Consider the following 23,891-nt stretch of genomic DNA (forward strand, 5'->3'; position numbering starts at 1 on the left):
AGAATGAAAAATAAAACAATTTAACTGGTCCCCATGTAGAGGTTGAGGCTAACTCTGGTCATCATTGTGCCTGTGCTTGCCATGGATCATGGAACTGTTACTATCAAAATCTCATTATTAGGGTTTCGTGATCTAAGTAGCACACTCATCCCCCACCAATATATTTGTTGTTTTATTCCTTGGATGTTCCTAGTTGATTCATTATATATAATTAAATATTTCCCTTTCAATAAAATCTGAAATCCAACCACAACTCATTGTTGTTTTTCTAGCTAACTAGCTAGGTTTGAAACCGTACATATGTATGCTCTATATTTATGAGGAGGAGGCTGTAATTTCATAATTTTTCCAAAATATTGTATACTTCTAGATGCTACATATGGTAGATTTAATACCATATGTTTGAGTTAGGTGCAGTGAGCTACATATAGCTCCACTTGAAAATTTTGTCAAAGATAAGGACTTGGGGCTTGTCTTGTCTAATTGAGAGACTTGTTAACTATACATAAATTTTAAAACATATTATTTGTTTCTTTTTTTCTTTTTGATGGTTTCAAAACCATAGATATGGTATTTGTGTGTGTGTGTGTGTGTTTTTTTTTTTTTTTTTTGAGGTTATATTACTGTAATTACTTCTTCATAAGAGCAGTTTTTACTCTATTCACATTTCGTAAAGAACTTGAGGATTGTCTTGTCTAATTGAGAGACTTGTTAGCTATACATCAGTTTGATGACATATTATTTGTTTCTTTTTTTTTTCTTTTCGATGGTTTCAAAACCATAGCTATGGTATTTGTGTGTGTGTGTGTGTGTGTGTTTTTTTTTTTTTTAGGGCCATAATAATGTAATTGCTTCTTCACAAGAGGTCACATTTCGTAAATGAGAAGACTATCTCCACTCAATTATGAATAGTTGAGAAAAGACTGAAACTAACCCATGTAATGCTTTTATGGGGGATCGAACACTTGCTTACACACTGTAAGAGCACGTGCTCTCTCATTCGGTCTATAACTGATTGGTCAATGCTACTTTATAATTGAAGTTGAAACTAATACAAATTTTTTATCCCAATTTATTTTTTCTTAGTTTGTTTTCTAGACTAGAAACTAGTTAAATTAATCCCAACTGATTAATAGTGCTAAAACAACTTGATGAACAGTTTGTAGATTTAAAAGTAAGGAGTGTCTTGTATATGGGCACAACGCATTGATGTCTATATGTGCTGAACAGAAGAAAATGTTACATGGTCTATTGGACCACCGAAAGCAAAGTAATAGACTGAATTCTTGTACAGCTGCATTAAACTTTCAGATGTTTGGGTGCTATCTTGACCTTTGCAGAACAAAATTGTTTTATCAGGTGTAATCAATACTGGGTGGTCCATCAATACCACCTGATAATTATCTGTGTCTTTCATAAAATTTGCAATTGGTACCCAGAGCTGAAACTAAAAAGAGCCAAGTAGACAAATTTTGACTCCATTTGAATTCGCAGGATTGATCTTAGGATAGTTCGTGAGAAAAATATATTATGATTAACTATATATCACCGTTGTACATTTTTTTTTTCCTTCTCAATGTGAGAGAAAGGATCAACCACTACTTATTTATGGTGGGTAATTTTGAAGAGTTACTATGATGATTTAAAGATATTTTAATCCCGAACTAGATTTAAACTATTTACCTCTCATTCAAAATCGTGGACTCCAGGTTGATGTTTGAAGAAAGTGAAAGATTATCTATCGAGTGTATGCAACCTTCACATTTCTGTTCTATAATCATTATTACAACTCACAAGATTGTTTTCAGATGCTAATAGAGCTTCAAAAGAAGTTTATGGCCTTCATGTGATAATATTTAGATTAGCATGAGTTCGAATCTTATATTTTGCCATTATCCGTACATATTCATAACCAAAAAAAAAAATGATAAAGTTTATAGTAGTGTATTTTCCCCATTCTTTATTCTAAAGGTAATTAAGACTAGAATTTAGATGAGCTAAAAAAAAAAAGAGACTACAATTTAGATATTAAAACAAAACAATTCTAGAACTTAAGGCTATTAGGCACATGATATTTAATTCCCCTGTCATTTATTATTATGCTCTCGAATATTAATTGAGCGAGACAGTTGTTAAATTGGGCTAACTAAACTAGGCTAAAGCCTGCTGCCAAATTGGACTGTAAAAAGTAAAAAAAACTACGAGTAATATTTTGATCATTTATACAAATAATGAGTCTTGAGATTAAAATAGCTGTTTAGATGCTTTGTAAACCCTTTTGTTTTTAAGTTTGCGCTTCCCCAAAAATGTGAAGACATTAACGCTCCCTAAAAATTATTCAAAATTATAAGTAAAAATCGACTCCTAAATTTGCTTTATGATTTGGATTTTCATGGGTTGTCTTTCTCAAACAGGGTTAACTTTCTGGCTCAGGTCCGAATCCGATAGAACGTTGCAACACTACACGAACTAACGTTATCGTGGCAATTTTTTCATTTTTTGTTTCTGGCCCAATTGAAACCGAATATTTTTTCATTTTTTATCCTATTGGGCTCTGAATTCAAGTTCTAGGCCCCGTTTTTGGGCTTTTTACGCTTTCGGAAGCAGATTTTGGTTCCAGTGAAATATGAATAACGTACAATAACAGTAGCATCCATCCAGAATCTTGTCCAAATTTGGTTTTCGGCAAATTATTGAATTTTCCGTTACATCCGCATTTTCGAAATTAACGAACAATACAAGCATTGTTTTAGATTTGGCAGCAAAAATACACGTACAAAGTTATATTATAGAATTTGAATTCTAACTAATATGATAGATGATGTGACATTATTTCATAACATAATGTGATAATTAGTTACTAAATTATATAATTTTATATTTAAATGATGAATTTGAGCCATTTGGCCAAAGGTCAAGAGGGCATCAGATTGAACCCACATAAACGCAAAGTGAAGGTATTTCCTTCCTTAATTATAATATATAATTGAGTGAAGATAGTCTTCTCTTTTACCTAAATATGAGTGAAGTAAATATTTCTCAAATATTAGTAAGGGTTAAAAATCTGGGCAAATGTTTATAAACATTGATGTAAGTTGGTAGGTAAGTTGATCTCAGTAATAATTTAATTTGTATTCGAGGGATAAAAATATGCGCATAGCTTCATAAGCATTTATGTAAGTTGGTCAGTTGGTCTTAGTAATAGTCTGATTTGTATTTGAGGGATAAAAATATGGGCATAGCTTCATAAGTATTAATATAAATTGGTCTCAGTAATAATCTAATTTGTAAATATCAATTATAATCTCATATAATATGAGTTGTACTTTAAATAATAGTCTCATATAATAATAAATAAAAAAGATGAATTTGTTCCCCATTTTTTTTTTCGAACTTTATATTGCCTTCCCATATATATCATATCCGTTGTGTGGGAAGCAAGACCAAATTACCGGGAGCCTCAACCTATTCTAAAGTTAAATTGACGGATGTCATATCTCCACAACCGACGTCGTTTAACTTGTCATTTTTCTTTTTTATAATTATAATAAAATATTTAACCGAAAGAAAGATACCACCACCAGCCCGCAAGCGACGTCGTATAGCGTGACCATGTAAAATCTAAAGAAATAATGAGGAGCCTTATCGCTTCTGTCCGTTGAATCAAAACAACAAAATAATGGCTGAAGCCTGAAGCATAAAATTTCATCATCGTAATCATCTCCATCATGGCATCTCTTCTCTCAGTCACTGCAAATTCACTAAGCTTTCCATCAACTCCATTCAAGGGCAATGTCAAAACCCTAATGCCAAAACCCCCATCAAGCCTTTGCGTCCCTCTCAAAGTCCAACAAAGAAATAAACCACCCCAGCTCACTGTCTTAAACCAAGCTGCTTCCGCTTCTGCTTCAGCAATTGTTGGTTCGGGTCCCGTTACGAATGTACGGTTCCGGTTAAATAACCTGGGCCCACAACCGGGTTCGAGAAAGAGAGGGAAGAGAAAGGGGAGAGGAATAGCAGCTGGGCAAGGTAACAGCTGTGGGTTTGGAATGAGAGGTCAGAAATCGAGGTCTGGTCCTGGCGTTAGAAAGGGTTTTGAAGGTGGTCAAATGCCTCTTTATCGTCGAATTCCTAAGCTCCGTGGGATTGCCGGAGGTGAGCCTGGACATATTAGAGCATTCCCTTTTGCATTTCATTTAAGTGTTTGATTGATGTTTCTTTTGTTTCAAAAACTGCAACGTGCTGCTACTTGCAACTGTCTTGTCTGATGAATATTACAGTGTCCGCATTTGGAGGAGCAAAAAATAATCATCTTTAGGAATAGGAGGGCCAGTTGCTAATGTTGATTTTATTGTTTAGAACTTATTATGAGAATCTTTACTTTCATGGCATTGACAATGATGAGATCTTAACCCAAAATTCTTTTCCTATGTAATCTCTGAATTTGGCAGTCCTATTGCAATGGAGACACCAAGTCTGAGCCATTACACAGTTTTTCAGTGACTGCATATTTTTCTCCTAAGCCCCACCTGTTTGTCAAAATTGTTGATGTTTTTAACTAGCATAGGTAACTCATAGCAGCAGAACTTTGAAATCAATTTTGGGCTGCCTACTCTACTTTCAGGTCACATTTAGATGTAATAGAGTTGGTTCTTTTTAACCTGACATTTCATCTCATTTGGCTGTCACTTTCTTTCTGCAGCATTACTATGAATTTTGCATTCTCTTGTGTGCTTATATAGGTGTTCATGCATCTCTTTGCGTGCACATGGATTCTTAAATTCTCACTACTATGTTTCTCTGTTTGTGTTTTTACTAGGTATGCATGCTGGGTTACCTAAGTATGTCCCTGTTAACTTGAAAGACATAGAAGCAGCTGGTTTTCTAGAGGGGGATGAAGTCTCACTAGAGACTTTGAAGAAGAAGGGCTTGATCAATCCCTCAGGAAGAGAAAGGAAACTGCCTTTAAAGGTACAAATAATGACATTTCCAACCATGATATATTTTTATCTCTAGTCACAGAATATCTTATTAGAATTTCTTTCGGTAAAGAAAGAGAAACAATGTGATATGTTGCATTTAGGTTTATCAAGTGATAAGATAGGCATATTTTGACTGTTACACCAGGCAGTTAACGATGTCAGAAATGGAAACCATAACTGTCATTTCTTGTTCCCTGCTCTGCAAAATACTTCAACAGGACTTGAGAATATAGATTACTATAGTCATATAACTATAGTCATAAATATAGTCTGATGGTAGTAAACAGCCTATAACTATAGTCTCATGATAATTTGAACCTTTATTTCCTCTTCAATCAGGTACAGGACACCATCATTGTAGTTCTCTTTGTGTGTTTTCACATTCCCTGAGGAGGTGTGCGGTGTAATCAACCATTTTAGTTGACATTTTGTACTTTTAGCTTGTTGTTGAGCCAGACTTTTGTCGCACTCTTTCTGCTTTGCTCAAGTGTATGAATGGCTCTCTATCCATCTATGGTAATTGAGTAGACCATAGTCCTGTTTATTGAGTTCGCGTCAGGATGCAAGCAGAAAGGTAATTTTGGACACAAAAGTTTTTATTCTCACCTAAGAAAAGAGCTTGTGTTCAATTTCAAAATGTATGTTCCACATCTCTTGTGCTTCCTGAATGGTTTGGTGTATGATTTAAGCTGATAATTGATTGGCTGTTTGGGAAGTCCCTCACTAGTCACTTGTGCAGACAACTTCTGCAGAGTTGACATTTGACTATTGTTTGAGACAGTAATCTTTCAATTTTTCACCCTTCTTTTGAGCAAAGAAATTACTATTTAAGGTCTACTTATCAGCCAATGCCATTACTGATATACTTCTACAGAATTTTGGAAAAGATCTACGATAGAGAACCTGAGTGGCAGCAAGATTCTTGGATTGTTTCTGTTGGTGAAGGCATAATATTCAAATGTAACTATTATAGAGTTGTGGTTGAAAAAAATTCTCAAAATTGAGTTTTAAATTCTCTCCATTATTTCAGGTTTTCCTCTCTGGAAGGGTTCCTTGGATTGGTATTGTTATGAAGAAATCAAGCCAATTAAATTTCTTTTTAATATGTGAACCAGTTCTTTCACCCTTTTACTGGAATTCCAATGATTTTAATTGTCCTTGTCATCAGCATCATCTTCTGATTGTCAAGTTAAGCTGAATTATGCGGTAGGCGGTTAGTTGAAATATTGCTTGAAGCTGACTGATACTGGTTTTTTGTTATTTTGATTGTGTTTCATAATTTCTTTGTTTAGAGCTACAGAAGAGGTAAACCTAAGATGCAATGGCAATTAATTCCATACTTCACGGTAGCTTTAAGACTCCTTAGTTGCAAAATCAGTGCTTATTTGGAATGAGCTTGAATGACATGGTTTCATTGAGTGCGAGAATCAATGTCCATTTTATATCAGTATGTTTGTTCTGATTGTTCTTTTCCTTTAATCTTGGATTCAGATTCTTGGTGATGGAGAATTAAGCAAGAAGCTGAACTTCAAGGCTCGTGCCTTCTCTACATCAGCAAAGGAGAAGCTTGAAGCTGCAGGCTGTACCCTCACTGTCTTACCTGGCCGAAAGAAGTGGGTGAAACCATCAGTAGCTAAGAACCTTGCACGAGCTGAAGAATACTTCGCCAAGAAGAGAGCTGCTGCAGCTGCATCCGATTCAACTTCAGCTTGAACCACTTGGTTTTTTTCACTCACTGTAACTAAGTAGAGCCATTGAATTGTCTTCGATTCTTTTTCTCTGGTTTTAGGTTTTCGGGGTAGCAAAATGAGAGGAGGATGTCTATAGCTGTAATTTCTGGAATTTGTCTCTTCTTTGTATCCCCTCCCTTTTAAAAATTCAGCTAAACTCTCAATGTTCTGATTCTCATGTTACTTAGCTGGAAAGCCAAATCTCAGTTATTATGTTGATTAGATCACCATTTGATTGAAAGGGGTTCTCATGCTTTTGTCCCTCAATTTTGATTATCGGAAAAAATATCACCAAATAGATTAGCACAAAACAGAACAATTTCCGAATTCTGTGGCCTATTTGTATTAAATATAATCTTGGATTTTATTTAAGTCGCAATATTGGGGTTTGAATCAGTCTTGAATCAAATTTAACATCCCAATTGTGGGTATCCAGATTCCACAAGTGGCAAGTGGCAACCTCAACTAGTGTTGAAAAAGCCGTTCCCATTAAACAAATTATAACAATTTTTGTCATGTTGACAAAATGTGACGCAATTGTTGTATGAATTTGAATTCAGAAGGTGAAAAGATACCTGCAATTTTACTCAATGTTGACTTTTGGTGACGCAAAATGTTTGGGTGGGGCATAAGGCATGGAATTTTCTTTATTCGGGACATAATCATTTGGAATTAATTCTCCTTTGGATAAAGAAGAACTAACCAATCCATTCTCCTTTTGAATTATTTGTCACGCAATTCATTGTGGTTTACATCTAAGTTCAGAAAGTTATAAAAATCTTTTTCTTTTCATCATATATTGATCGTTATAAAAATATCTACGTATGTTTCACACGTCACCCTTAATTTTAAAGAAAGGCATATCAATTAATTAATTTCATATGCATGTAAATACTAAATCATATTTGAAATCATTTCCTTCTTTTGGCAGAGAAACCTACATCGCAAAATGTGGAAAATGATTAATAAAAAAGCATGGCTGCCTTGGACAAAAAGTATGAACATCAAGTCAAGCCAACCAAAAATTTTTTGCTTTCTCACGACTTGCAATTTGCAAAGGCCCGAGAATAAGCTTTAACTTTAGAGGCTGCAGATAACTTATTCGAAGAATTTTGGTTAGAAAAGACTCTCAGTCCATTAATTTTGATTAGGACATATACGTTCAAACCTAAGAATAGAAAGTTTGATGCAAAAGCTTAACTTCGCGGCGATACGTGGCAGCAACCCAATGACTAACTTTACTTCTGGCTGAAATTGCATATACCGTATGATTATTGGACTATTTCTTTGCCATTTTCACCTAGCCTTAGAAAATATCATCGTCTCATGGACATTTCGATGAAGCTAGTAACTACTTCTTGGCTTCACCACAAGACAATATTGTAAGAAAATGACCATATTACTTGGGTTTAAAGATTGTTTTCTTGCAAGAAATTTGAGCCCAATGGAAACCTTTATGTCACTTATTAGCATAATGAAATAACAAATTAAATATAAATGTCGGTAGTTGGTCCTACCTCAAACGTTAATAATTTGTCATAATCTAAATTCTCTTTCGTGTTTTTTTGAGAAGTTTATGCTCAAAGAAATTATAGGTGGCTAAAACATGTCCATTTATATCCTAGGTTGTTGTGAGTTTGATTCAAAGAAATTTGTAGATGTATGTCAAGAATAACAAAATAGAGGAGGGTTATGTTGAGAAAAAATATTAAATTAGAACTCTTAACCATACTTTGAAATCTTCTAAAAAAAAAAAGATCATTCTTGGAAATATAAAAAAAAATATAGCTTACATGGATAAATATTAAATCAAACACAGGCTGTTAATTTATATACAGTTGATGCAGAAATCTGGTCTGGTTGTTACCTCAACCAGGTAACTACATCAACACTTAAATTTGTTTTGATGGCAGACGGTACTGCTTCCACTTACTTGGTTTGAGTAGATACTGACATCCACGAACACTTCACTTTGACCTCGCTTGCAATCACAATAAAAAGTCAGAGGGTACCGGATGTTCTTCTAGCAAAAACTCTCCAACGCTCAAGTCAATTATTGAGTTTCTAGAGGAATTTGTGCCACAAATCTCCGTGGCTTAATTATGACTATTGGAAGCAAAGATTTTAATTCCCACAAGAAAGAAACAATTACAGAAGAAAAGTTCTAGCATCAAAGAGATAGAGTTTCCCTTTGGTTAAAAGTGTCTTACCTTGGTTTGACTTTGTAGGGCTTTTATAAGCAGCCGAGTATCTCACTCCACCACTGGTTCATGGGTGTTAGTGGGTTGGTTGAACATGTCGATCGGGCAATGGGTGTGTGCGTCAGTTATAAGGTGGTTGAGAGGTTGTTACGGTAACCGTCTGGGTGTGGACGTCATGCTTGGTTTTCTAGGACAACTCGTTGATTGACTTTTGACCAAGTCTTTGTAAGGACTTGATCTTGGCTTCTCCTCACAAGTTCCTTGATAGTCCTCATGCATTCGAGTAGTTGACTATCACGACTCTTCTAGAGAATTGCTTTGATAACGAGGATGCCACAACCTGCTCAAGTGTATATCGAACAGTAGCGTTTTAACCACCCAAACATTTACTATGTGAAAAATCACTTGATCAAAAAATTTAAGCCAATAAATAAAAGTCTAACAATAATAACGTTAAAGATAAACCTCAATATATACATTAAAGAAGTGTACTATATATAAAAGTGTGCTAGGAATAAAAAAGGATATTAGATTTGCTTTTAGTAAGGGAAATTTGTATTTCTTTATCTAGATTTAGATTTGGAGTGGTCACGGTTGCAATTTTCTTTTATTGTATGGAATGCAATGCAAAATTCTTTTACATTCGAAGTCTTCAAAGTGTATATGTAAAGTATTTATACAAAGATTGAATTAATAAACAATCATCATTGCATTTAAAATAACTAACTTTGATGACAAAGGGTGATCTATAAATGAGCTGAGGAGATTTGGTGGAGCTTTATAAGTGCGTTGGTAGGATTTTGATCCGCTCACGTGTCCTTGCCAAATTGGCTGAAGACAATCCTTCTTCAATAGAGAATGGAATTTGGGTTTGACTTATGACTTGAACTAGATGTGATCTACGAACCAGCTGTTCTATTATGGTCTGAAGAGTAAGGTCCATAATATTATTCAGGTGTTGATCTGGCCGAACTAAACGCGTGTTGAAGCTTTGATTATGGCTAACTTATTGGACGGTGACTTACAATTCAAACAATAAGACACCTGTTGTAAGTTGTAATGTGGGAGCATATCATACCAATGAATAATAAGCAATCAAACTTGGGATATTGTTTTAATATCTAATACAGCTGCAGAACTAATGCAAATTATAGTTTAATGACACTATTACGGCATAATAGCAATTCATGGAATATGACTTATGGTGTTTTTTGTGATGGTAGGTGGTAAGATGGTTAATTTAAAGTTTTGCGGTGTGTACGAAACCAAAATTAGGATTCTTTGTTCACGAAAAAGATTGTTTCTTTAACGAAGATGATGGTTGGTTGTAAAGGTGAGTGATTTTGGAGGTTGTTGGAGATTGCTAAAACGGTTGTTAAATTGCTAAAGGGTAGGTTATTATGGTGTTCATAACTAGCTAATCATGTTTTAAGGTGCTTATATATAGGTTTTGAGAGAAAACCTAGTTAATAAGGTCTGTTAGTGTTATAATTAAAAGGTAAAATAAGTCACTACGCTAAAATATAGGGTTTTAAGGATTCTTTCCTTTTTTATTGGTAGATGTGGACCTTTCCTATTTGCATAAGATCCTAAGATTTGCATCATATTTTAGGATTTGTTGGCCATCGAAGTCTACTTTATAGGGCAGAAAAGGTGCTAGGCTAAGATTATGGTTTTAAAAAAGGCTTTTAGAAGGTCGCATAATACTACATTCAAATACTGCAAATGTTTAATATGGCATAAATTAAGAATATGAAGTTTATGGTTTATGTATTAGTTCGGACCTTTTTGGGTGATTGGTTCTCAACTAGCCTGTATCTCAAGACATTTCCTTATGGGTTAATGTCCCTTAAGTGGGTTTAGTCAAGAGTTTAATGTGAATTAAACCTCACTTTGATGCATATGTGCCTTTTAAACCATATCCCACAGTGATTGCCTTGGCATAGTAGTTTGGGTCGACCATGGAATTCATACGTAATAGGTCTGATTGAATCTTTAGGCCGAGTATTGATTTTTAAGTAACACAAAAGGTATCACTAACTTTGAGCACTTCAATCCTCATTAATTTTAAGTAGATTATAATTGTTTGACCAATTGTTGATATTAGTATATTGTTATAAATTAATGCTTTCATCCGCTCTAGATATATGATGTTTTTGGACTTGTAGTGTAATACTTTTGGTTGAATGAAAATTAAGTAACTTAATTTAAGTAAAAAAAAAAACCATAAAACAATAAAAGAGTATGATTTTTTTTTAGTAAACATTGTTGATACGAGTGACGATTTTATTAAAAAAACAAAGAAAATAAATGAGACCTAATCGGAGGACGTAATGAGCTCGATACCTCATAAAAATAAAACAAACAAAACAGTAAATCCACAATGCATGAAATGAAATACAATAAAAACCTGCAGTAAAATAACAAAATAGAACAAGAGAAATGAAGACTATCACAAATCACAGAATCGCCAATTAGGGTTTGAAAATTTACTGAAAAATGTATAAATATCAAATTTTTTTTTTTTGAATACTGATTAATCATCAGATTACTGCATTACACAGATATTTACAACAACTGCTATTGTAGTAGAGATATTATACTGATATTTACAATCAGATATACATAATTGGGACTTATATTATGACATTGAATTCTATGAAGTACATGCCCAAACAAATAATCCCTCACAAAAGAGGGATGTCCATACTCTACTCGTATTTCGCAAAAAAGAATAATTTTTTTAAAAGTATAAAAAATATTTAACCCCTACAATATTTTTATGAGGGCTAAAACCGCTGTCCTCACAAATATTGTGAGGGCAGCAGCCCACCACTTCGGTCAAGGCCGAAGTGGCGTATAAATATCAAATTGAAACTTCAGAGACGGGATGAAGCGTGGGCAGTGGGGTGAAAATATCAAGGTCCAATGAACGGTTTACAACACACCTAAAATATCTATAAATAACTGTAAAGTAAAAATATAAAAGCAAAAAATTAAAATAAGCAAATATAAAATAGACAAAACTTTATACCACAAATCAAGCTGCAAAACAAGCAGTGGACGGGTGGAGGGCAAGCGACCGCATAAAGATCCCCTTATAATTATTTTATAATAATGCCACAAGATCCTAAGAATCTTAAGAAAAATTGATTGCATAAACATGAATGGTTATGGTTGGTCCAGATTTCAGTGATTGGTTGACAAAAGTACTAATCAAAATAAAAACAGTGAAGCATCAAATTAAAGCTATGCCTTTCACTTTGATGAAAATTTTCAAATTAAAACTACTTATATTAATTATTACTATTATTATTATTATTGAAGAAACGTGGCCGAGATGTCAATTTTATTCCCCGCACAGAGAACCTAAATGAGTAAATGACAGCTACGTGGTCTCCATATGTTTCTTTGGACAACTCCCTCCACGTGATTATTCAGTATGAGAAATCAAAAACTACCCGCAATTAATTTTGAATATAAAATTATTTAGTAAATTAAAAAAAAAAAAAAGATAAATTGCGGAGAAAAATAAAATAAAATCGTAATATCACACAACAATGAGATATGAAACATCGCATCCCACCGTCATACTCATACCGCTTGTCCCATGCATCACCATGGTATCATATTTTATACCCGATGAGGATTTTAAAATATTTTTGTCGTCAATTTATATGCAGAACTTTTTTTTTTTTTTTTAGTTTTTCTAGAAGCTCAATAATATATTAACAAATGAAAAATCGAATTAATAACTATTGATTGTAGTACACAGATATTAACCATGTTTCTTATCTTTTTTTTATTTATTTAAAAAGAAATACAGATTTTTCGATCCACTTCTTTTTTATGGTAATGGTAATGGAAATGATGACTAAAAAAATTATTTTTTTAATCCATTTGTATGCAGAATTTTTTTAAAAAAAGAAAAGAAGAATCCAAAATTTTCTATCAAGTGGAAAGGAAACAAAAAAAAAAGCAATAATAGAAGTTTGCAATTTGCAATATAATAATTTTCTGACAAAAAAATTCAAGCAACTGCCGACCACGTCCCCAGCATCATTCTTTGACCGCAGACACGTGTCACGGTCTGGTGGCGAGTCGTTTTACTAGCTCGTTCGGTTAGGTGCTTAAAAGTTTCGGATATTTTCTAAGAAATTAATAAGTAATAACATATGTATTTAATAATTTCTGAAACTTTATGGAAAAATAATGACACGTATATTCAATAGTTTCTGAAACTTTTTTTTTTTCTCTTTTCGTAACAATAATTTCTTAAACGGGGGTGTAAAAACGATGCGATTTCGCGCGGGTTGCACCGCCTGCATGAAGAAAATATCCAATAAGAGTATTATCAATTCAATCCCTATAGTTGACGTTAATAACATAAAATTATGTAGATCTGTTACTCATACGAGTTGGTTTTTAATTAAATTTTTTTTTGCATTTTAATATAAAAGTTGTTGAATTTAAATTCAATGATCCATTATTGTGCATATGGAGGGTCTTATTTAATGTAAAAAACAAAAAAAAAAGATGGGTCAATTAGATTTTAATTCAACTATTATAATGAAAATTTATTTTTTTAACTAAAATGTAAAATATGTTATATAATTTAAATCTTGATCCGATCTGATTATGTTTCAACTATTTTAAATGTTTGTAATTTGTAAACAAGCGTTCTTAGTTGACAATTAAATATTTTCTCAAACTCATAATCACAATAACGAATACTAGCAATCAGTTTGCGGGGTTAGGCTACAATGTAACTGTGGTACCGTGCCATAGTTGCACCAGCCGTTGGATCAACTTAAATAAATAGGGTCCACTTGAATGAGTGAAAATTTAACAGTTGGGTGCAATTGTGGCACGGTACTACAGTTGCACCACAGTTTTATCTTAGTTTGCGTGTTCAAATCTGATTTTTGTAAATTATAAGGACTAGTAAAATAATAATCTGAAATCAAAATAAAGAAAATAAATAATAGATTTACAGCACCAAAAAGGCCAGAGAGAGAAAAAAAAAACATTAAACAAGTTCGGGTGTCTTTGCAGGTTGTGTGTCAGACCTTTGAGCTGTTCTGTTGATGCCCAATACGTAAACGAATTTTTTTTTCTCTCTCTCTCTCTCTCTCTCTCTCTCGTTAAATCTTTCTTCTTTACTTTTTTATTTTATTATTTATTGACTCTCTCTGTCTGGCTCTCTGGTTACTAAGTCATCTCTATAAATCCAGAGGCCCCCCTTCATACATACCCTTCTTTGTTTCTCCACGCCTAACCCTCCAGAGCTTCAAGTTGATTTACGCTTTCAATTTTTTTTTTCTCTTTTTTCATATGGTATGAATATAGTTCAGAGCTCGCGAGCTGTACAGTTAAGCTAAGGTAACGGATCTGTTTCTCTCTTGCTCTTTAGTTGCTTTTGGAATTTCATCGAAACTTTTCATTTTTCATTTTCTTTGCCTCAAAGCTTTGGATTTTATGAAATGATTAGATCATAGCTTTGTAGATCTGTAAAGAATTCTAGTAAACTAATATTCTTAGCGATGAAATCATTAAACTTTTTTGTGTTTTTGGCTTCAAAAGCTTGAATTTTCATGTGGGCTTGTGTTAAAAGCCTTAATTTTTTATGTGGGTCTGGCTTAAAAGTCCTACTATTTTTTTTGTGTTCTCTAAGCGTTATATAGAAATTCTCACCTGGGATTTAGTTTTTACCTGTGGATTTCACCAGATCTCTTGTTTAAGCTGTTAGCTTGCATGATTTGTTAGATCTTGACTTCAGAATTTACTGAAACTTTGTTCTTCTTTATGTGCAGACCCCAAAAAAAAAAAAAAATCTTTGTTTGTAGAGAATAGAAGGTAGGTTCAGATATTAGAAAGATGAAACAGTGTTTGATCCAGCAAAACTCAATTGCTAGTCTTGAACTTGAAGAGATGAGAAGTTCTGTTTCAGACAGAAGAGACTATATGGTTTGCCCTAAGCCTCGCCGTCTTGGTCTCCTTAACGGCAACCTCAACGACCAGCCACCTGTTCGCTCTCTCAGATTGAATTTTAGGTGAATTTCCATACGTCATTTTGTTTAATCTATTTCTTTTTTACAACTGTAAAAGTTAAAAAAAAAAGATTAATGTGCTCATATGAGTTTAATGTTGTGATTTTCAGCCACCAAGCAGAGTCTTTTGATTCAAAATCAGGAACTGATCTTTTCGACATCATACTCCCAAAGGTTTGTTATATTTCCCCTTTCTTTACTTTTTATTTATGTGATTTATAATTTTTAGCTTATGTGGTGATTTGTAAGGTGGTGTTGACAAATAATTTGATGTGGTTTAACAGGGTGGTTATGGTGGCGTGGAAATGGAACAACCTTATAATCAAGTATTAGCATCGTCGCCCCCATTTTTTTGTGGGTCGCCGCCTAGCAGAGTAGCTAACCCATTAATACACGATTCGCGTTTCGGGGATGAGGAGATCACCCCATTTTCACCGATCCTGCTTCCACAATCTCCATCTTCTTCCACAAGGAAAGGAGGCGCTGGAGGAGGCTGCGTTCGACCCAATTTTGGTAACAAGCCAGCAGTGAGAGTTGAGGGGTTTGATTGCAGGGATCGGCAAAATTGCAGCATCCCTGCATTAGCGTAGAAGACGAACCCCGTTTATCATCAAAATACAAGTACATATAGAAAAGGAGAAGCTAATTCAAAACAAGAACAAGACTTTGGTAGAATGAGATGAATTTTGAAGTTCTAAGAGATTAAGGGAAAAAGAGGGATCCTTTGTTTATTGTAGATATGTTTATAAAGAAAGGATTCTGTCATTTCTTTGTCTGTAATTATGTGTCCTGTAAGTAAATCTGAGTTGTTGAGCACAAATAATCACGAGGGCTAGTTTTAATTGTTAAGAAGAATTATCTCAGTGTTGGCTTTCTGTCGAGGAAAGCTGTGTGATTGGTATTGTATTGTATGTAGAGTGACATGGGAGTTCTTTTTTACTTCTCTTTTGGGTTCATTGAAGTTTCGGTAAGCGGCTTATGGGAACAATCTGTAAAAATCTAGTTGTTATTTGAGTCGTTTTCTATGTAGTCATTTACATTACATTGTAATAAACCTCCTTATGTTTTGATGAGAATCTGTTGTGTATTCCCTCTGCTGTTTTTTTAGCTTGCACTGAAAGCCAAAATGATACGAGGAATGCAGCCCGGAATGGCTAGTAGAGGCTCAATCAATTTCCGTCGGTAATCTTCCAATGATGCCTTGTCATCTGCATCCATGGCGTTAAAATTAATGAAGAGAACTAACCAGATGATGGCTTTAGTTGAATGTGTATTAAAAAGACAAGTCGGTTTTGTTTTAATCGTCATGCGTTGCTTCTTTTTTGTAGATCCATCAACCTTGTTATCTTTTTTGCTTTTTAACCTTGGAACAACTTATCGGGACCAGCATGACAGCATCATGGCTCACAATGCTTCATTTTCTCGAGTGGTTGAAAAAATTTCAGGTTGCAATCAATGGCGACACAATATTTGTGATGATGGAGGGTGAGGCGAGTTTATCAATAGAGAATGATTCAAATATTTTTCAGGGAAAGTATTCTGCAGAAACGCAGGAAGCATTTTCCCAGGACAAAGGATTCCTCAAAAGCATTTTTCAAATTCACTGGTTATACAATACAATTAGAGAGCTAATTATCCCTGTCTAAACTCAATCAATTACAAGCTCTAATGCAAGTAAATCAAGCACAAGAGGATGAGGGTGATTGTGCACCTCACAAGAAAGAAGGGACTTATTAATTTAGTATCTATCTTTTAACAATTTGCTTTTTCCTTTTGTCAGTAGAATCTTCTTTTATCGCCAAAATCTTTGTCTGCAACCAACAAGAATCCAAGTCCCATCTTCCATCCAATGAGCCCTCTTGACTGTTGACACCATGGAGAGTTTTCTTGGACAATGGAATAGATCATCATGGGGTTGTGCATAAAATTCGGCTATGTGCGTTAATTCATATAGTTTGCTAAATTTTATGTAGTCTCAAGTTCCAACATTAGACTCCTCATGAAATTGAGGGGTCAATCTCTTTTTATACATTGCTTGAGTAACACTTCTTAGGTTGGGTTAGGCTGCAACTCAAATGCCAGCCGCCAAAGAGAAATCAGGACGTCCATTTTATTTATTTTATGGAAGGTATTATCTTGTTGAGTTAGTATCTGCTTAGTAAGATTTATTTAATAGTCATAAATTTTTATTTAATTTTATAAAATTTATTATTATTATTTTTTATAGAAATTTTGAAAATTAAATAAGTTATTTTATTTTTATTAGCAAGATTTTAAATTTTAAAATTTTGGGGGTAGAGATTAATTTTTTAAAAATATTGAAAATATCTAAAATATTATTTACTTAATTGACAATCTTATTTTATTTCTTTCATAACATAACTTTAAAATACTTGTCTATTAAAATAATTTTATAATTTTTAATAAAGTTTTCATTGACAACCAACAATTAAATTTTATCTTATAAAATCTCTACTTATAAAAGATCTACTAATAAAAACACTTGTTAAATAAGTTTTATTTGAAAAATTATATAAAGAAACCTTAATACGCTTAGCTTCGACCACTGAAAATCCCAGTTCCAAAACTCAGTAAGGGTGGGCATCCTCGTCGCGACCTCTCATTAGTGCCATTCCCCGCCCCGGCTTCATGAAAAATCCACTTCCACTTGCTGTCTTGCTAGGAAAAAGAACTAGCAAAAGATCAAATATTTATTCACCCAAGGAAACACGAACATCCAAGTAAGTTGAATGCAAACGACCCAAAGCACAAGTGAATTTCTCCCTATATATTAAATTAGAGTATGATAAAATTTAACAAGCATCAGATGTATACCGTTAGTTATATATATTACATGACATATCTCATTAGACGAATATTAGATACTGCAAAACAAATTACACTAACTTGTAACTAAGAAAATCACGGCCATCTAGCTCTTTAAGCAAAACTCTATCATCCCAAATCCAATTCAACAGAAATAATAAAAGCCGAATGATAAATAAATCACGGTCACAGCAGTTGGGTGTGCATCCCTGCTTTCATAATCCCAGTTTCCCTGGCTTTGCTTAATTCGTCAGTAACCAATCTCAGTTTCTCGAAAGCAATATTAGATATATCATCCTGTATTTGCTTCCTCAGTAGTTCCAAGTTCTCCTTTTTCAAATCAATCTCTCCAGCTAGTCCATCGATCTCTTTAGAAAGCTTAGCCATCTCCTCATAGCGGAAGTTAATGGGGCTGTTACGCAATTGATCATTATCAATTCTATAACGAGCTTGGGCAATTCTCCTCAAACGATCAAAGAAAAAGTCAACTTTAAACCCTGTTCGGTGAGCCATGTTGAAGTGCCTCCACCAGGTGTAGAGTAGGCCATAGTTGACGTCCTGAATCATAGTGTTACACATGCTGTGCACAGTCGAACAGAAATTCACCATCACGCACATCTTCAAGTTTGTGTGCCCTTGGGCTATACTGCAACTGGCGCCGATATCGCCATACTTGTCAAGCAAGCTTTTAAGAACCCCGGCCAACTTTGGAATGGTTTTATAACCCCCCACCTGGATAACCTCAGAATTAAAATCCTCATCTGCCAGTAGAGGCACTCTGTCCTTCTCAGAACAAACTGCCAAACGCTGTAGGAAGTGTTCATCCGAATCTTCATCGGAATAAACAAACTTCCTTGATGAAGAGCTTACTTTAGCTTCATGGCCGGCTCCAGAAAACTTCTCAAGAATCTCTTCCTTTTCCTCATTGAAAGCCTCTACTATCTCCTCCCATTTCTCATCTTCCTCATCTGTGAAGGAATTTTGTATATTTTGGTAGGTTATCCTTTCACTGATCTTGACCTTATTACTAGTCTTTCTACTGATAGTTCTAAACGGGACATCTCGGGGCTGTTCCTGCAGAGCAAGCAATACCTATACATATTTCAAGAAGCAAGTTAAACAGTGATACACATTGGTTAAGCTAGCTTAACGAAACCAAGATAATGCTCTTGGAAAACAAGACCGAATGCAACTTTTCGAGATTAAAGATTTTTCTAAAGGATAATTAGCATAGGCTTACCTCAGAAATCACACAGTCAAATTCAGCTATGAAATCGCATTTTGCACAATAATATACACATAGCTCAGGGTCTCTTTCCTCCTCGCAAACATCACAAACTTGCGTATAATAGTTCTTATCAGCAACATTATCCGTAAGGATCAGCGGATGTTGGTGACTTCTGTCTTCAATAGCTGGCGGCAGGGGAGAACGCAAAAGGTAGACCCTGAATTTGCATTTCATACAATCCGAATTCAATGCACCGTGAGTGGTAGATATATACTTTCCGCATTTCGGAGTGTGTTGTATCTTTTCAAAGACAGTAAGACGATGCTTATCACCGCCGAATTGTGATAAAGCGCAATCAATATCCATAACAAAACAATTATCACATTGGTAAAAGAAGCCACTTAACTTCTTGAGACAAGCTCCGCATTCATGGTCTTCTTTTGTGCCTTCGTCTGTATGAGACTTAAGAATGAGAGAATGTCGGTGAAGGGCATGTTGGATCTGCCTCGGCAACTCTGCGCAAGATTTGTGAAGGTAAAATCTGCATTGATCACAACCATATGTTGGCTGGCCCCGAACTAATTTCTCGCATGCATAGCACACAACACCATCATCATCCCTCTGATTTCCGACAAGAATCAAACAATGGTCATGGCTGAAATGATTTAGTTTCCGTCTTTCGTCAGATGGTACCTCCGTGATAACACAACGCACGTGTGCGTGGCACCCACATTCAACACAACCATAGGAGGGGTGATTTGGATTTCTTTCTTCTTTGCATATTTCACAGCGAAGAAGATCACCATCATTATCTTTGACAATTGTTCCAGTTGTAAGGGTAAGAGGATGGTCGTGATGCTGCTGGTCAACAGTTGGTGGTAACCAGTCTGGGCCACACTGAACATGAAAATTGAGTTTGCACTCCACACATCGGAGAAAGAAAGTACCCTCAATATCACAACGACAAGCTTCACATTTGCTCTTACAGGACATATTCTCTATTAGGATAAGAAGATGCTGATGGTCTTCGTACCTTATGTTTGCCTTCAAAGACAGGCATTCGAGATGCAAGTCAAAGTCACATTCGTCACACCGGTACCGCAAGCCTGGTTTAACATCGAACCTACAGGCATCACAAAAATATCTACTCTGAAACGTATTTTCTTGGACTGTCAAACTGTGGCGTGGATGGAATGGGTGTCGAACTTCTTGCGGCAATTCAGCGCACGATTCATGTATATTAAACATACATGGGGTGCAGCCATAGCTCGTACCATGGATGTTTTTGTGGCATAACTGACATTCGGCATCGCCCACATCTAGAACGGTTAAGTAATGGTAATGACTGTAGTGCCGAATGCCATCTCGATTTTCATCATGGTCGTCACTGCTGGCTTTCCATTCTAATTTTATTGAAGGGTGTTGTGCAGCACAGTCAAGATCCAGATCGAAGTCGCACGTCTCACAATGATATATAGCATTTCCCTTTAATTGTTGACCGCAGGCTGTGCATCTTTCTGAAAATGAAGAATTCTGAAGAGTAAGATAATGTGAATCAGATATATGCTTCATCACCTTTGGCAGCTCAAAGCAGGATTTGTGGAGATAAAATCTACAGGGGTCACAACCATATGCTGAGTGGCCCTGGATGATCAAATTCTCGCACGCATGGCACTCGATATCATCATTCCTCTCGTTTTCAAGAAGAACCAAGAGATGATGGTGGCTGAAATGCTTATGTCTCTCTGTGTTATCTAGATGTATCTCGGTTATCACACATCGCACGTGTGCGTAGTACTGATCACATTCACTACAACCATAGCAGGGATGGCTTGGGTTTGTTTCTTCCTTACAAGCATCACAGTAAAGATGAGTGGCATCGTCTGTCCCGAGTGTTTCAGATTTATCAATGAGAGAGAGTGGATGGCTGTGACTTTTATGCACGACAGTTGGCGGCAGAGAGGGCGCAGGACCGCACTGGACGTGAAAATCGAGTTTACACTCAACACACCGAGCGAAGAAAGTGCCTTCAATGTCTAAACTGCATCCATGGCACTGACTTTCATAGGACATATCCTCCACTACAATAAGAAGATGCTGATGTGCTGGGTACTTTATGTTTGGCTTTAGAGACATACACTCGGGATGCATATCGAAGTCACAATCATCACACCGATAACGCATGCCCAGATCAATGTAGGAGCGACATGCGTCACAACGATACCACTCCGATAGATCATTGTTTTGGAGTGTCAAAGAATGGCACGGATGGAATGGATGCCGGACTTGTTGCGGCAATTCACTGCATGATTTATGGATATAAAAATTGCACGGGCCACAACAGTAATAGCTCTGGCTACCGTGGATGCTTTTGCAGCAAAACTTGCATTTCGTATCCTCCGCCTCCAATTCCATCTCCAAAAGGATCAAGGGATGCCGGTGACTGAAATGTTGGATGTGCTCTTCTTGACCTCGATGATATTTGATTAGAGTTGTTGCGCATGGGGCACCAATCTGAAAATTACAGAAGTCACAGCACAAGAACGGATTGTCTTTGTGAGATTCATCACAATAATCACAATCAAATGCTTTATCACTCAGGAAAGAGGACATATCAGGACCAACAGATTCTTGTCTTAAGCGTAAAACGCAATGCGGACGCAAGGCGATCCGGATCTGTCGTGGTAGTTCAGCACAAAGCTTATGAAAGAAAGGAGACTTGGGCCAGCACTGTTTGCAGAAGTAAAAACTGCCGGAGGGTTGGCGGTCGCAAGCAGAGCATTTCTCGGGATGAAACTCACAGTCGTCGCAATTGGAGCCGTCGAAACAATATCGCCAGTCACAGACAGGGCAAGGAGGATTATCGTCCTCAATCTCACAGAGTGTTAAAGGGTGCTCGTGGATAGGGTTCCGCTCTGTCTCCATCTCTGGCTCTCTGTTTCTCTGTTTCTCTGATTCTGTCTTACTTGAAGTTCGATTGCGGATTACGAACAATTTTCAGTGAGGCAATTAATGAGTTCTACTACTACAAGTCTACAACATCACTTAAACTCATCCATCGATTTAATCTCCTCAACGTGTCTTAATCAGTTTGAATATTCTTCCCAGAAACCCATCTTTACCACCAATCCATGGTTGACTTTATTGATTTTATCACTATCTTCAGAGTCACACAAGCCACACGAACCCATCCCCCCGACCCGATTAATAATAATAATAGCACAAGTCGGTGATTAACAAAATTTTAATCCTTAGCAATTTGCTGTATAAATATATTTATTTAAAGTTAGCCGGCGACAACATAATTGAATATAAATACTCCAAGGGAGGAACAAGTTTACTCTGTCCCAAAATTCTACATCAGTATGATTAATTTAATAGATGTTAAATAAAGTTTTTAGACTTTGTCTCGAAGCTCATGCAATGTATTTGGCCGTTTTGGCAAGTTGGTGATAGGTTATGTTTATTTAATGTGGTTGGTTTGTGATTGCACAATAAAATAAGGAGGAAGAAAGATCTATGAGTGGATTTTTTTAATTATTTCAATTTTAGTGGAGTTGAAAACAACAATCTACGTTGCATAATCACTTTGCGAGATCCTTTTATACATACATGATTTACATTAGAGTTGGTAGTTGATTTGAGTTTCGACAGAGAAGACTTGAACTAGCCAGCTCAAATAGTTCAAACTCAATTGCATCTGAAATTCTGTAATATTCAGATTGAAAAATCCTTTAGAAGGAGTCTAATCCAGCTAGCGTTTCTGCAAATTAAAATACTTTAAACCGCCTTTTCAGGGATACTTATATTTCTGAAAACTATTTTAAGCAAACCCTCGCTCGCCCTCCTCCCTTAAAACAAACGTCATGTTGCCACTCAAGACAATGACTGCATAACGAGCAATGGTGAGCTGGTGGATCCCCATAAAACGTCATGTGATATTCACATAGATAGTACAATGACTACAACAAGTATAATATCCCCGTCGGAGATAATTTAGTGCGCGCAGTCGGTCGTGACTAACTCTCATTTGGGGTATCAGGCCGCACAGCAGAGTTCCCCCTAATAAGGGCTCGCTCTGCATGCTGTTGTGCACCATAACATATAACACAGCGTACACTAGATTAAGTTCCTCTCTCTATTTGTATTATTAAATTTCTATCACTAATATGGGCAAATCTAAAATATTATAAATAGAAAATGAAACAACCAAACAAATAAGAGTAAGGATATTTTCTTGGTAATATTCCGGGAGAAAATAATTTCTCTAACGAGTATAGAAAAAGATGCTCTACTCTTTACTATTATGTATGGAAGCTCTTATAAATTCTAAATCTGAATCCTTCCCTTTTCCAGTTGCTGCTCTCTCTTCTCTCTTACTACTACATATCTTCTTTTAGCCAAATAGTTAACTGAGCCGCAAATTGTACCAATTCCTTCAGCACTTACATATGTGGGATCTTTCAGCCAAATAGTCAACTAAGCGGCCAGTAAAATACCATCTCATGTTGATATCAGACTGAATATCCATTGTTTTATTAGATTGCTGATAATAATCCCCATACACAAATTTTCTTGCAAATATCATCTCTCAAATCTAGACTTGTAATTAATACAATAAAATATGTATTAGTAAAATCACTTTTCATAGTATCTGTTCACACTAGACAATTCATCCGATAGGACAACAGGTAGATGAATAGAAAACTTAAAACTAGAGCATAAATGGGTAAACAAGATCATAAACAATATGGTTATTAAGATTATAAATGTGAATATGATTGGATCCAATCTTACATAATAATATAACTCGTTATTTATGTAATTTTGTCTAATTTTTGTCTTCCAATGTTAATAATTACGGCTAGTCATCA

At 35.4% G+C, this 23,891-nt stretch overlaps 3 protein-coding genes across 3 annotated transcripts; 2 read left to right on the forward strand and 1 right to left on the reverse strand.

The window, feature by feature from the left end:
• The first annotated feature begins 3,633 nt into the window (after positions 1-3,633).
• On the forward strand, positions 3,634-6,953 carry LOC102618960 (50S ribosomal protein L15, chloroplastic). Its single transcript, XM_006468639.4, has 3 exons — positions 3,634-4,155; positions 4,820-4,971; positions 6,474-6,953. The coding sequence occupies exons 1-3, from the start codon at positions 3,729-3,731 to the stop codon at positions 6,693-6,695; spliced, it is 801 nt and encodes a 266-aa protein (XP_006468702.2). The 5' UTR covers positions 3,634-3,728; the 3' UTR covers positions 6,696-6,953.
• A 7,015-nt stretch (positions 6,954-13,968) lies between these two features.
• On the forward strand, positions 13,969-16,039 carry LOC102618664 (hypothetical protein). Its single transcript, XM_006468638.4, has 4 exons — positions 13,969-14,295; positions 14,727-14,966; positions 15,074-15,137; positions 15,248-16,039. The coding sequence occupies exons 2-4, from the start codon at positions 14,791-14,793 to the stop codon at positions 15,551-15,553; spliced, it is 546 nt and encodes a 181-aa protein (XP_006468701.1). The 5' UTR covers positions 13,969-14,295; positions 14,727-14,790; the 3' UTR covers positions 15,554-16,039.
• A 1,688-nt stretch (positions 16,040-17,727) lies between these two features.
• LOC102618382 (uncharacterized) lies at positions 17,728-22,339 on the reverse strand. The gene is made up of 2 exons (XM_006468637.4): positions 19,030-22,339; positions 17,728-18,881 (listed from the first exon to the last, which is right to left on the reverse strand). The coding sequence occupies exons 1-2, from the start codon at positions 21,940-21,942 to the stop codon at positions 17,976-17,978; spliced, it is 3,819 nt and encodes a 1,272-aa protein (XP_006468700.2). The 5' UTR covers positions 21,943-22,339; the 3' UTR covers positions 17,728-17,975.
• Between the last annotated feature and the right edge of the window lie 1,552 nt (positions 22,340-23,891).

Source organism: Citrus sinensis, chromosome 2, assembly GCF_022201045.2.
Source record: "Citrus sinensis cultivar Valencia sweet orange chromosome 2, DVS_A1.0, whole genome shotgun sequence".
NCBI lineage: Eukaryota > Viridiplantae > Streptophyta > Magnoliopsida > Sapindales > Rutaceae > Citrus > Citrus sinensis.